The 13455-nt window shown below is 52.0% G+C and overlaps 2 protein-coding genes and 1 non-coding gene across 4 annotated transcripts; 2 read left to right on the plus strand and 1 right to left on the minus strand.

Annotated features, from left to right (window-relative positions):
• Window positions 1-4929: 4929 nt before the first annotated feature.
• Dnajc30 (DnaJ heat shock protein family (Hsp40) member C30) lies at window positions 4930-6082 on the minus strand. Its single transcript, XM_070035533.1, has one exon. The coding sequence runs from the start codon at window positions 6023-6025 to the stop codon at window positions 5351-5353; it is 675 nt and encodes a 224-aa protein (XP_069891634.1). The 5' UTR covers window positions 6026-6082; the 3' UTR covers window positions 4930-5350.
• Window positions 6083-6147: 65 nt separating this feature from the next.
• Bud23 (BUD23 rRNA methyltransferase and ribosome maturation factor) lies at window positions 6148-13381 on the plus strand. Of its 2 annotated transcripts, XM_070035530.1 has the most exons (12): window positions 6148-6255; window positions 6351-6388; window positions 8084-8179; window positions 8269-8351; window positions 8444-8540; window positions 9504-9600; window positions 11305-11355; window positions 11727-11812; window positions 11975-12020; window positions 12182-12240; window positions 12972-13061; window positions 13148-13381. In XM_070035530.1, exons 1-12 carry the CDS (start codon window positions 6208-6210, stop codon window positions 13200-13202), a joined length of 846 nt encoding a protein of 281 aa, XP_069891631.1. In that variant the 5' UTR covers window positions 6148-6207; the 3' UTR covers window positions 13203-13381. The 2 variants fall into 2 exon arrangements, with proteins under 2 accessions (XP_069891631.1, XP_069891632.1); XM_070035531.1 differs by lacking the exons at window positions 6148-6255; window positions 6351-6388 and adding an exon at window positions 6420-6438.
• On the plus strand, window positions 12714-12841 carry LOC138837052 (small Cajal body-specific RNA 20). The gene has a single exon (XR_011375150.1). It is a non-coding gene; the product is annotated as a small Cajal body-specific RNA 20 (non-coding RNA).
• Window positions 13382-13455: the final 74 nt, after the last annotated feature.

The following is a 13455-nucleotide window of genomic DNA, read 5'->3' on the forward strand; positions in this document are numbered from 1 at the left end:
ATTTGAGGCTAGCCTGGGCAAAAACATTGAGACCTATTTCACCCATAAAAATAAATAAAAACTGGATGTGGTGGTACACATGTGTCATGCCAGCCACAGGAAGTACAAATAGGGAGATCACTGGCCTCTGGCAAAGATGTGAGACCCTATTAGAAAAATAAAGCAACGAGGGATGGAGGTGTGGCTCAAGTGGTGGAGCACCTGCTTAGCAAGTTCAAGGCCCTAAGTTCAAGCCCTAGTGCACAAAACAGAAGGAACATAGAAAGTGTGGCCTTGGTTCATGATGTTAAGGGCTAGAACTACTTAGAAAGCTGGCTCGGCTCTACTGTTTGCCCAAGTTCTGTACTAGAAGTTGCCCCAAATGGCGTGTTTAGGGTAATGAGCTGTGGGATGAAGTTCTGCATCAGAACTTCATGGGAAGGATGGCACCAACCCAGGCTCAGATGAAGCTTATGGACACAGGTGATGCCCATGGCAGAGGTGTGTGCTCTCACCCACCCTGCTCTCAGGGCACACTCACAGCACCCCACACCTGCTCCTGCTTACAGGGATGTTCACTGGCCTTTGGAACCTAAAGGAGAACTGGGCGTGGGTTAAGGTGGGCATGTTTGAGCCTTTCTTTACTCTAACTTGGGGAGCAGCCTCAACAACCAGTGTCCCAGACTAGGTCCAGGCTCCCAGAGCTAGTGAGAAGCAGAGAATGCAGACTCAGGCAAGAAAGGGCCTGGACACGCAGGCCTATAATCCCAGCACTTCGGAGGCTGAGACAGGAGAAACGCAAGACCCAAAGGCATGGGCTGAGATATGTAGGAAAACTCTCCCACTAGTCTTACACAACAATGAAAGAAAATTTATAAAGCCCTTGCTTGGGCTAGGAATGTAACTTAGTGGTAGAGTGCTTGCCTAGCATGCATGAAGCCCTGGTTTGATTCCTCAGTACCACATAAACAGAAAAGGCCAGAAGTGCTGCTGTGGCTCAGGTGGTAGAGTGTTAGCCTTGAGCAAAAGAAGCAAAAAGAAAAAAAAAAATCAAGAGTTCAAGTGTCAGGACTGGCAAAACAAAACAAAAAGCCCCTTGTTTGCAGGTACATGGAATATTCTGGAAGGTTCCTTCCTGTTGCCTGAAATGTTCCAGGAGTTCAGCATCCCTGAGGGTCTACATTAAGGGCTCCCTAAGAATAGCCCTGTTACAGACTATTAGTGTTCTTACAAACCCAAATAAAGAAAAAATAGCCCCCACAAAACAAAACTCACTTCTTTAGGAGGAGTTTCTGTCCCACAAGGAAGTCTTAGAGTCATCTGTCTCTTCATTTGGAAATTACTAACTGTGTGTTGCTGTCTTGTTACAACACATGATGACATGAGGGTTTTTGTCCCTTCAAGACACACACACAAAAGCTGAGACTGGAGGAATCTCAAGACCTACCAGCTGTCCCTTCTCTCAGCCTTCTATAGGGTCTTGGCACCTTAGAAGTTCATTTCCATAAAGGGCTGTTGGCAGCCACTCACTTCTGAGAAGTCAGTCAGGACAGTGACACTTGTTGGCATAGGGCAGCTGTTTTTTCATTTCACTGGTAACAGTGGGGGGTCTCCTGCTAGCTAGGCAAGTGCTCTTCCACTTGAGCCACATCTCCAACCTCGTGTGTGTGTGTGTGTGTGTCAGTCCTGGGGGCTGAACTCTGGTCCTGAATGCTGTCCCTCAGCTCTTCAGCTCAAGGCTAGCACCCTACCACTTGAGCCACAGCACCACTTCCAGCTTTTTTCTGCTTATGTGGTGCTGAGGAATTGAACCTAGGGCCTTATGCATCCAAAGCAAGCACTCTACCACTGAGCCACCTTCCTAACCCTGCAGCCCCTTTGTGCAGTTCTGGGGCTTGAACTCGGGGACCTGGGTACTGTCCCTGAGCTTCTTTTGCTCAAGGCAAGCACTCTTACCTCTTGAGTCACAGCACCACTTCTAGCTTTTTCTGTTAATGTGGTACTGAGGAATCGAGCCCAGAGCTTCATGCATGGTAGGCAAACATTCTACCACTAAGCCACCTTCCCAGCCCAACCTCCAGCCCTTTTGTGTTTTGTTTCTGAAGTAGACTTATTTCTTTTGCCTGAGCAGGCCTTGTCAGTCCTCCTGCCTCCACCTCCAGAGTGTTGAGATTATAGGGAGGCACTGCAACTCCCAGCCGATATTTACATCTTACTATGGAACTGGAGATTCAATTCAGGGCCTAGGGCTTGCCTAGCGAGTGCCATACACTGGAGGCACAGCCCTGGAGGGACAGGCTCTTGGTGATCATCTCAGCTCGTGCTGGGACCATGCCGGAGGCCACAGGATGGCAGGGAAGGAATCCAGGGAAGATGTCCTACTCCATCCACATTGGGGCTCTGCCAAGAACCACAATTGAGGAGCAAGGAGGGAAAAGCAGTTTGGCTCAAGAGGCATGAAGTCTTGAGTCCAAAGACTACACAATCCCCTGACCTGTGTGTTTGGGTCCTGTTGCCTGTGCCCCATCTCCACCCCCATCCCCCCAGGAAGCATGCCCACATTCACTCAGCCTCCTACTGTACTTTCAGCTCCTTCCCTGCCCCAATTCCTCCATTACCAGGAGGTGGATGATAGCCCCTAGAAGGAAGGAGCCCATGCCCAACTCACTGTTTACTAGGGTGGGTAGAAGATCAAGGATGCCTAGAGAAGTGGGGAAATACATTACTGTGGAAACTGGGTCCTTCAAAAGTCTCAGGGCAGGAAGTCCTTCCCTAAGGGGTCAGCTATGGCCCAACACTAGAGTAGAACAGACCTAGTTCTGGGTGGTGAAGTAGGATGGTAATTAATAAATACGGACTGCTCTGCTTCAATTTGCATGGGATTTTTTGCATGTTCCAGAAATTTCACTTCATCTGGACAGGCACCCCAGTTTGAAGGCTTCTGGAACTTCCTATATACCTACAGGTAGGAGGCCATAGGGGACATTCTTGGCTGTAGTTTACACTGACAGCAGACTTGAAGGTCAATGGGTCAGTGGTATTACAGACCATGAGTGCTTTTACAAACCAAGAACAAAAGGAGCCCTCCTTATTTCTGTAGTCCAGGCTGGTGTGGAACTTGAGATCCTTCTGCCTCAGCCTATCAAGTTGCTTGTATTACAGGTGTGTGCTGTCAGGCCCAGTTCACACCTTAGTTTCTTGGTTTGAGAAATCACTGATTTCTGTCCATTTTGCAAAGCTTAGCTTACTACCTTTTCCAAATATGAAAGAATAATATTAAATGCTTTTTTAAGAAACATGTATCTCCCTTACCCCCAAACCAAGGCTCCCTGAACCTACCAAGTCTAAACTAGGGTGGGATTAGATCCTCACTGTGGAATTGCATAGCAGGTGGCTAGGAGCTTAACCACCCCCCACTCCATAAGAGAGACAGACAGAGACAGTGATAAATGGTTTTCATGAGACCAAGCTGGACTAGCAGTGGATTTATCTTAATTTGTACAAGGATCTGGCAAAAAATATCAAGAGTAGAAACTCCTATTAACACATCAAAGCCCCCTGACTTTGTTTATATCCTTGACATGGGCCTCCATCCTTACTGAAGACCTCATGCAAGGTGTTTCTTCTTTGGGCAAGTATGCAAATATGTGGCACTGGGAACTGAACTCAGAGCCTCTTGGTCTACCACTGCAGCCACACTTACTTTTTTTTTTTTTTTTTTTTTTTGTCGGTCGTAGGGCCTGAACTCTGGGCCTGGGAGCAATCCCTCCACTCTTCAGCTCAAGGCTAGCACTCTACCATTTGAGCCACAGCACCACTTCCTGCTTTTTCTGCTTATGTGGTGCTGAGGAATTGAACCCAGGGGCTCATGCATGCAAGGCAAGCATTCTACCACTGAGTCACCTCCCCAGCTCCCTACTCCTTTTGCTTTTACTTTTACAACTAGGGTCTTGCACTAACATTGGCTGGCTTAAGATCAGTTCCCTTTCCTGGACTTAACAGGTGTAAGCTAACATAAGGCCCAGGGGGCTTCCCCTTGGAAACCTACAGCAGCCTTTTAGTCAGTACTACAAAGGAACCCTGTCTCTCTTGGACACCAGGTGGTCACTCAGTAGCACTGGCTACACTAAACTTGCAGAGTTCCAATGACATGGCTTGTGGGGCTTGTGAACTTTGCCACACCTAAGTCCATCTCAGCTCTGAGCCCATCTACTTCCTTTCCTTTCTCTCCCTTTCCTTTCCTTTTCCTTCCTTTGTCCCAGGCTGGCCTGGAATTTTGTGTATGCACACACACATGCACGGCGCAAGTCCTGGGGCTTGAACTCAGAGCCTGAGCACTGTCCCTGGGCTTCTTTTGCTCAAAGCTAACACTCTACCACTTGAGCCACAGCTCCACTCCTGGCTTTTCCTGTGTATGTGGTACTGAGGAATCAATCCCAGGGCTTCATGCATGTTAGGCAAGAACTCTACCACTAAGCCACATTCCCAGCCTTGGCCTAGAATTCTTCATCTACCTGTAAAGTCTCCCAATGACTGGGATTACTGTGACAGCTACAAGTGCTGTGTGACAGTCGGCAGTTAGGGATGGAGGTGGCTAGTACAGGGAAGAAAGGTGACAAGCACACTTCCCGGCTCAGCTGAGATTACACTATGTAAATAATTGCATGGGATGGAAACTCTGGACTGTAGTAAAGTGTGACAGGCCGCAAGGCAGCAAATGATTAACCTCTGCCTGTGACAACCACAGAGCAGCCAAGGTCATTCATGAGGTACACAAAATGGCATAGTCCTTATGCCAGATGACCTTGTTTTCCCAGTTCCCACTGCCACAGACAGAAAGAAGAGCCGTGCAGCAACCCAAAACAAATAGCGGTGCTTTCCAGGACCACATTCTTATCCTGGGTCAGTCAGCTCTCACCTGTGGATTCAGAAATGGATAGAAAGACAAAGTTTGGGCAACCCCAGGATTGTTCTTTTGGCAGCCAACTAGGTCAGAGAAAATATTGCACGGTTTTGGCCACAAGGGACAAATACTGTAGGCCCAAAGGCAGACAAGTCTTGCTGAGATTTTCCAATGAAGCCTCAGCAAGTTGTTCTGCAGGCTGAAGCAGAAGGCAACCTGTAGAAGCAGGGACCCCGGAAAACCCTTCATCATGGGATTTTCAGGACTCTCCGTCCGTTAGGAAGCCCTCTCCACCCCCCACCTTAGGGCATGGAAACACTTCCTTCGTAGAATGGTTCTTGGCTGTGTGGAGCAGGAGGGCAGGGCGTAGGGGTGCGGTTTCTTCACACCCCAGCAGAGGTAGTACATGCAGGCGGGTCTCTTGTGCGGGCTGGCTGGGGTGGCTCCTTTTTACCCTCCCTTCTCCGGTTAAACCCGAAAGCCGAAGATGGCGAAGAGGGCAAGGAAAAGGAGAATCAAAGACAGGTCTCGGGTCTCGTCCCAGCGGAAGCCCCTCTTGGCCCGCTCTTCCTGGAGTTTACGCAGGGCTTCCCGGCGGGCCCGGAGGCGCCGTTCGCGCTCCAGCTGCTCTCCGTAGTGCGCCTGGTAGAAGGCGTCGAAGTCGAACATGGTGCGATTGGCATCCGACGCGGAGCGGCGTCCGTCCCGAGCGCGGTCCCGGCCGGCCGAGGCGGCGGGCGGTGGGGCGCAGGGCGGGTCGGGGTCTGCCGCCGACACCCGGGAGGGCCGCACCCCCGGCCCGCGCAGGTCCTCGTCGGTGAGCAGCCCGCGGTCGTACTTGCGACGCAGGGTGGCGCTTCCCAGCACCAGGTAGGCCTGGGCGATGCGCGAGAAACGCTCGGCGGCCTCGCTGCTCCCCGAGTTGCGGTCCGGGTGGTAGAGGAAGCTCTGCCGGTAGTACGCCGCCTTTATCTGCGCCTGCGAGGCGGTGGCGGGGACGCCGAGCAGGTCGTAGAGCGCCGTGCGGGAGTACGTGCTCGCCCACACCCGGGAGCCGGGGGCCGGGGCCGCGGAGAGCCTGGGGGACGGCCACCTACCCGGGAGCAACAGCCGCGACCACTTCAGTCTCTGCGTGGCCGCCATCTTGAGAGGCGGACGGGCCGCTCCAATAGGAGCCGCAAGGTGTTGTCAGGGCGTCGGCCCCAGTAACCAATCTACTGGGAGCGAAGGCGGGGACAGAAAGTAGAGCATGCGCGTTAAGGAGCGGTCGCGGGAGTAATGACGTAAAAACCCGGTTCCGGAAGGTGCGGCCGCCACTGTGCACGATGGCGTGTCGGAGCCGCCGGCCGGAGCATCGCGGTCCCCCGGAGTTGGTGAGTACCTGAAGGCCCTCGGAGACCCCCATTCTACTCTAGGCCTGATGCGTCTGGAAGCTTCCCTCCACCTGCCATTTCTTTCTTTCCTGCAGTTTTACGACGAAAATGAAGCCCAGAAATACGTCCGCAAGTGAGCAGCCTGCTGGTGTCGGGGCTTCGGGGCGCCAGTCCAGGGGACCGGCAAGTCTTCCGGATCATGTGCACCCTGGGAAAGCGTGTAGCATTTTGGGGGTGGGGGAAGGAAAGTCCCTGGGTCAGGTCTGTGTCTACCACTGGTAACGTTAGTTGTAGGGACTCCGGTGGTTTTCAAAGTTCAGTGGCATAACTTGTTCTAAGAATAGTAAACTAGAGGTTGGGGACGGGGTTCCGGTGGTTCAACCCCCAGGACTGCCAAAAAAAAGCTAAAATTAAAAATCACGAGTAAAGAAATGTAGCCATTATATTCGGTGTACATTTGTACACTACCCTCAAGTGATGAGATGGTATGGGGAAAATGGGGGAGAACAATGGAAGGGGATATATTGATCAAGAAGCGTTGTACTTATCTGACTTAGGGAATTGAAACTTTTTGTTGTTGTTGTTTAGCCGGTCCTGGGGCTTGAATTCAAGATGTGGGTGCTGTCCCATAGCTTCTTTGTGCTCAAGACTAGCTCTCTGCCACTTGAGCCACAGCGCCACTTCCAGCTTTTTCTGAGTAGTTTATTGGTGCTGAGTCTCATGGACTTTTCTGCCTGGGCTGACTTCGAACTGCAATCCTCAGATCTCAGCCTCCTGAGTAGCTAGGATAACAGGCATGAGCCATCAACACCCAGCTTGAAACCGTTATTTACAACAACTTAGTAACTAAAGAAAGAAAACATAGGGCTGGGAAGGTGGCTCAGTGGTAGATCGCTTGCCTTGCATGCTTAAGGCCCTGGATTCGATTCCCCAGCACCACATAAGCAAAAAGAAAAAAGCTGGAAGTGGCACTGTGGCTCAAGTGGTAGAGCGCTAGCCTCGAGCTGAAGAGCTGAGGGACAGCGCCCAGGCCCAGAGTTCAGGCCCACAACTGGACCCAAGAAAAAAGAAAGAAAACATAGGCTTATCGTGTTACCCTATTTACAGTAACACTAAATATTCACCATAACTGGCTACATATTGTCTGAATTTCATAAAGGATAGTTGTGTATATAAAGCCATGTGACAGAAAGACTTGAGCAGCAACTTTTAAGACTACCCTTTCTATATATATTACTATGTAGAAAATTGTATACATACTCAGTCTCTCATTTCTGTTCAAATTGGAGATCCAAACAGAGGGTCAACAAAGTAATCTTTCTTCTAGCTGCACAGCTGTGTCTGGTGTTTTGAAACTATTTTGTATGATTATTGTGTGTGTGAGAGATTTTCTTTGGGAATTGGGAAAGTACTAAAATTTGAACTTAGAGCTCTTCTCTTTCCCTTTCTTATCTTGGGATCTACTTGAGCCATGTCTTCAGACCTTTTTGCTTTAGTTTTAATCCTGCCTCAGACCTCAAGCCTGCTGCCTCTGCCTCCTGGTAGTTGGGATTACAGGCATGTCTTTGAATCTCATTAACTTTTTGCTAGGACTGACCTCAAACATCGTTTGTTTACCAGGTAGCTGAGATTACCTTCATAACATGCCTGGCTTCTTTTCAATAATTACAGTTGAGTTTGTTAATCTCATATTAGAATTATTAGGTAAAGGGTCAGGAAAGAGGACCCTGGCTGACTTTTTTTTCTTCTCTTGGATTGTTGTTGTTGTTCTAGAAGAAAGATTACCCCAGAACTACTTTTCTACTAGCTTGTGTTTTTGCCTTCCCAGCTCTCGGATGATTGATGTCCAGACCAAGATGGCCGAGCGAGCCCTGGAGCTCCTTTGTCTGCCTGAGGGTCAGCCCTGCTACCTGTTGGATATTGGGTGAGATGTGAGGCCTGGCTACGATCACTTTGGTGGTATGGAGCTTCTCTGTACTCACCACTGGAGCGCTATGTGATTGTGTTTTCCAGCTGTGGGTCTGGGCTGAGTGGAGATCACCTCTCAGAGTCAGGACACTACTGGGTGGGCATTGACATCAGCTCGTCCATGCTGGGTGAGTATACCTTGTGATACACTCTGCCCACCACACTCAGGAGTGCATAGCCGTCCTTATACCATGCTCTCCTATTCTCATCTCTGCTGTAGATGCAGCCTTGGACCGTGACACAGAGGGAGACCTGCTTCTGGGGGATATGGGCCAGGGTCTCCCTTTCAAACCAGGTTCCTTTGATGGCTGCATCAGGTGAGTGTATTCACTTCCTGCTCTTAATCTTTAGGCCACTGCTTCCCAAACCTGGCTGTGAAGCAGTTACACAGGATGCTGAAAAATGTTCCTCTCTTAGAAGTGATGCTGTAGCTCAAAGTGATAGTGCTAGCTTTGAGCAAAAATGCTCAAGGACAGTGCCTAGGCCCTGAATTCAAGCCCCATGACCAACCAAAACAAAAAAAACATACCTCTCCTGAGATGTGCAGACTTATTGGACAGATAAGGCACACACACACACACACACACACACACACACACACACACACTCGAAAGTATGTCAAAACCACCTACTCTGGACTAGAGATGTGACTCAGGTGGTAGAGTGCTAGCACTAAGTAGTAAAGACCCAGCAAGAGGCCCTGAGTTCAAGTCTCATCCCTGGCAAAAAATAGAAAAGAAAACCCCAAAACCTCTCTAGTTCTGAGGTCATCCTCTGCTGCCAGGTTCCGGCACTGGTTTAGGGAGCTGTTTTAGGAAGGCTGTTTCCAGGTGGATTTGCAGAGCACCTGGTGGTTGGTGTCGCATTGAGAGGATAGTGGGTACTGAGGCAGTGAGAAAGAAGCAAAAGCTGGGGAGAGGCCCAGTGAGCCATGGGGTCCTGCGGCTGAATGCACAGACCAGAGGACATAGAGCCTCATGAGGATTTGGTGCCTTCATCGCAGGTGAAGGAGGTTTGTGAGCGGTACCGGGTAAGGGCTGCCCAGGGGTTTCATTTGATAGATGGAAGGGAAGGGGGCAGGTGCGCACACAGCCTAGACACACAGGAGATGCTGGTAGCATCCAGGATCCCCTGTGCTGACTCAGACTGAGTGCCACCCTGTGTGTGCCGTGGACCTTAGAGGAGATAGTTTGTAGGAAGAGCTGGGGGCAGATTCTTCAGCATGGGTGGAGAAGGCTGGGCACTCCTGACCCTGACCATGTCCCTCTCCTCCTTTCTAGCATCTCTGCAGTGCAGTGGCTCTGTAATGCCAACAAGAAGACTCACATCCCTGCCAAGCGCCTGTACTGCTTCTTTACTACTCTCTATTCTGTTCTTGTGAGTATGGGGTCTCTTCTCCTGCCCTGCAGATTGTGGAGGGGTCCCTTCATAAGCACTTTAACAGGACCTTCCTATGGCTGCTTGGTCTGAGGCTCAGCCTCATAGAAGTCCAGGCAGTGGTCCAGGTACTTCTAGAAGCTGGAATGTGCCGTCTGCAAACAGTATTTTAACCTGGAACTAGGTCACTTCTGATGACCTTAGTTTCTGAGCTCTCTTCTGCTTTTTGGTTTTGTTTTGCTGAGACAGGGTCTTGCTTTATAGTCCAGGCTAGTTTGGAATTTGAATACTCCATCCTCCTGAGGGCTGGGATCACAGTTTCGCATCCTTGCCTGGCTTTTTTGGTTTGGATTGGTTTCTTTTTTGAGACAGCCAGCTATACACTGACCTAGAACTTAAGTTTCCCCTCAGCCTCCTGAGTGCTAGGATTCCAGGCGTGTCAGCACTCCCCCATTTTCTGCTTCACTTTATCTGTAAGTTGGTTTGGGACAGAGGCATTGCATCTAGCCCTCAGAGGACATGATCTGGACCTCCCACCTCAGGACAGGACAGCCCGTGGTTTACCAGAGCCATCATGAATATGCCACCTCTTGTTTTGTAGTTTTGGGGGTTTTTTTTGGTCCAGTCATGGGCCTGAACTCTGGGCCTGGGCGCTGTCCCTCAGCTCTTCACCTCAAGGCTAGCGCTTTACCACTTGAGCCACAGCACTACTTCCGGCTTTTTTTTCTGCTTGTGTGGGTGTTGAGGAATCGAACCCATGGCCTCATGCATGCAAGGCAAGCGCTCTACCACTGAGCCACCTTCCCAGCCCGTCTCTTGTTTTTGTACTTGGAAGCATCGGCTCCAGTTTTGTTTTGTTTTGCCAGTCCTGGGGTTTGAATTCAGTGATTCGGTGCTCTCCTTGAGCCTCTTTGTGCTCAACGCTAGTCTGTTACCACTTGAGCCAAAGTACTACTTCCACTTTTTCTGAGTAGGTTATTGGAGATAAGAGTCTTATGGACTTTCCTTCCCAGCAAGCTTCAAACATTAATCCTCAGATCTCAGCCTCCTGAGTAGCTAGGATTATAGGCATTGGGGGGGGGGGGGTGGGCAGGGGTTGAGAGAGAGAGAATACTGGGACTTGAACTTAGAACCTCATGCTCTCTGTAGGCTTTTTATGTTCACAGCTGGCATTCTACCACTTGAGTCACACCTCAAGTCCAGTCTTTTCCTAAATAATTGGACTTTAGTGGCCTGGCTGCCTTCAAATTTTGATCTTCAGGTCTCATTGTCAGCCTCCTAAGTAGCTAGGATTACAAGAGTGAGCCACAGCACCCAGTGGTTGCAGTTCTCATTGAGATCAAAATATATGTTTTCTCCTTGTTTGAAGGCTCTGGATGTTCTTATCTCCTCACCTTCTCCAGACTTACAGGGTCTCTTGTGTTCTCCCTTCTCTGTTCTTCTGCTCTTCCTCTTACCCTATGCCACCTCCAGCTCTCCCTCATCCTTCAAGTCTGCTCAGGACCTCAGAGAGGACCCACTGAGCCAGCCCTGCCCTGTGGCCTGGCCCTCAGGGTAGAACTGTCCATCCCTGAAATGGCCCTGCTCCTAGTATGGAGGTCCTGTGGCAGGGCTCCATTTGTATTTAGTGGTGGAAGGAGGGGTGAAGAGTCCCAATCTGGATGCCCAAGGCCAGGGAGGTCATGACATTTCTGTTGCTTGCAGGTCCGAGGAGCCCGAGCGATCCTACAGCTATACCCTGAGAACTCAGAGCAGGTAAGCCTTTAGGCTGCTTAGAAGTGTGGGGAAAGGGAGAGGGGAGGCACTGGCTTCCTCACTCACCTGCCCTGCATATAGGTGAATGCCAAGGCCATGTTGGACCTCGTGACTTCCAGGATGGGACTCATTTGGAGAACCCAGTACATAAATGGGCGTGCAGAGGCCCTGGGCAGTCATCGAGCAATTATTTGAGCTCGGGAGGGACTTGAGAGACGGGTGACCACTGTGCAGGCTCCATTATGGGGGTCTCATGGGGAAGGACATCGGTGTCCACTTCAGAGGCAGCCCGGGGCCACGCCCGGCTTCCCAAGGAGTAGGGCAAAGCTTCTGCCTCACCTCCCCGCCAACTCCTGCCCTCATCCTCGCAGTTGGAGCTGATCACAACACAGGCCACGAAGGCCGGCTTCACGGGCGGCGTGGTGGTAGACTACCCCAACAGTGCCCGAGCAAAGAAGTGAGTACAGACCCCGGAGCAGGGCTCTGCCCCTGTGTGGGTGGAGCCTCAGGGGACCTAGGTGGGAGTGTGGACCACCTGGGTCTGGGGAAGCCAGGGAGTAGGCGGGGCCTCAGGGTCTGGCCCAGACCCAGAAGGCCTAAGGCTGCGCTCTGCTTCCAGGTTCTACCTCTGCCTGTTTTCTGGGCCTTCAACTTCTCTGCCGAAGGTGAGGGGCCCTGGGTTTGCGGCTGGGGTGGGGGTGCGGCTAGTGCAGGACCTCTGTGTCACAGTCAGAAGCAATGCCTGGTGGGGACCCGGGCCTGCGCCAGCTGGTCAGACACCCAGGTGGGGGTAGATGGGGCTCCTAGAGCACTCTGTGTCCCACAGGGGCTGACAGAAAACCAAGATGCAGAGCAGGCCACAGAGTCGGCGTTCACTCACCAGAGGTAAGGCCACCCCTGGGACAGGAGGGCTGTGGGTGAAGGGTGCCAAGTGCCAGCGTGGGCGCAGAGGGAGCCTGCATCTAGTTCCAGGGATGTGGCTTACGGGACTGGGGGCCTTCCAGAGAAGCGGGTTACGGGATGAGTGTGGCTCAGGCAGGGCAATCTCAAGTTCAAGGCCAGCTCCAGCTACATAGTAACACCCTGGCTTCCTTCCCAACACTGTCGGAGCGGGAGGCACTGTAGCTTTCACCTGTCTCCCTTAGTCTGTCCACGTGTTTCCTCATGCTGCCACCTGGCCCCCACCTCCCCACACATGTATCACCCACAGAGAGCTTCCCGCCATCGCCCTCTCCCTGCCCCCTGCATGGTGGGGGCCTCACACCTGCCCCCTCCCCCATGGGTGTGGGCCTGGGCCTTGCCAGCCTTCCCACCTCCCACTCATGCTGGCCCTGGACAGATGGGTTCCTGGAGCCCAGGGCTGCCCTCCCATGTGCTGTCAGGGGTCCCCTGTCCCCTCAGCCAGAGCAGGAGGCCCAGATTAGGCTTGAGGATGCTCGTCGGGCCGCCATGAGCCGGCGGCCCCGTTTTCCTGCCTCGCACACCAGTGGGTGCCAGGAGAGCCCCGCCCCAGCTGCCTTGCTCCTCCTGGAGGCTGCACAGGGGGGAGTCAGGGCTCTGGGAAGAAGAGGGGTCCCAAGCCCTCCCCTGATCTCACAGCTACATCTCTGGGCCAGGCTTCCACACAGGACCTCACGTCGGGCCATGGTGAGAAAGAGCCGCGAGTGGGTGCTGGAGAAGAAGGCGCGCCGGCAGCGCCAGGGCAAGTATGTGCAAGGCCCAGCAGGGCGGGCACAGGGCCACAGGGATCTGGCTGCAGGCAGGGTGCCCCACTTAACACTGTCTTCCACAGGGAAGTCAGGCCCAACACGCAGTACACGGGCCGCAAGCGCAGGCCTCGCTTCTGAAGGGTCCCATGCCACCCTATGGGGCCACCGACCACGGCTACCCAGAGGCTGCCAAGAGCTCTGCAGTGCTCAGCATGTTCTCATCTCTGCAGAAGCACTGAGGACATCTGATTTTATTCAGGAAGGAATAAATGACTTTTTGTGGACCACTGTGTGGCTCCCACGACAACAAAAACAAATCTGTACTGGACAAGAGCTTTCTTTCCAGCCACAGGCAGGTGTCGCAGGACTAGGTGTCTCTCTTCTAACCATT

The sequence above is a fragment of the Dipodomys merriami genome, unplaced genomic scaffold (genome assembly GCF_024711535.1).
Source record: "Dipodomys merriami isolate MVZ:Mamm:240054 unplaced genomic scaffold, mDipMer1.0.p SCAF_26, whole genome shotgun sequence".
In the NCBI taxonomy this organism is placed as follows: domain Eukaryota; kingdom Metazoa; phylum Chordata; class Mammalia; order Rodentia; family Heteromyidae; genus Dipodomys; species Dipodomys merriami.

What these genes read in the sequence shown, in the direction of transcription:
- Dnajc30 (XM_070035533.1), bottom strand. Translation starts at nt 6,025, where the DNA reads ATGGCGGCCACGCAGAGACTGAAGTGGTCGCGGCTGTTGCTCCCGGGT.
- Bud23 (XM_070035530.1), top strand. Translation starts at nt 6,208, where the DNA reads ATGGCGTGTCGGAGCCGCCGGCCGGAGCATCGCGGTCCCCCGGAGTTG. An exon ending in GCCCAGAAATACGTCCGCAA is followed by an intron (nt 6,389 to 8,083) that starts GTGAGCAGCCTG and finishes TTGCCTTCCCAG; the next exon opens with CTCTCGGATGATTGATGTCC. An exon ending in TCGGCGTTCACTCACCAGAG is followed by an intron (nt 12,241 to 12,971) that starts GTAAGGCCACCC and finishes TCTCTGGGCCAG; the next exon opens with GCTTCCACACAGGACCTCAC.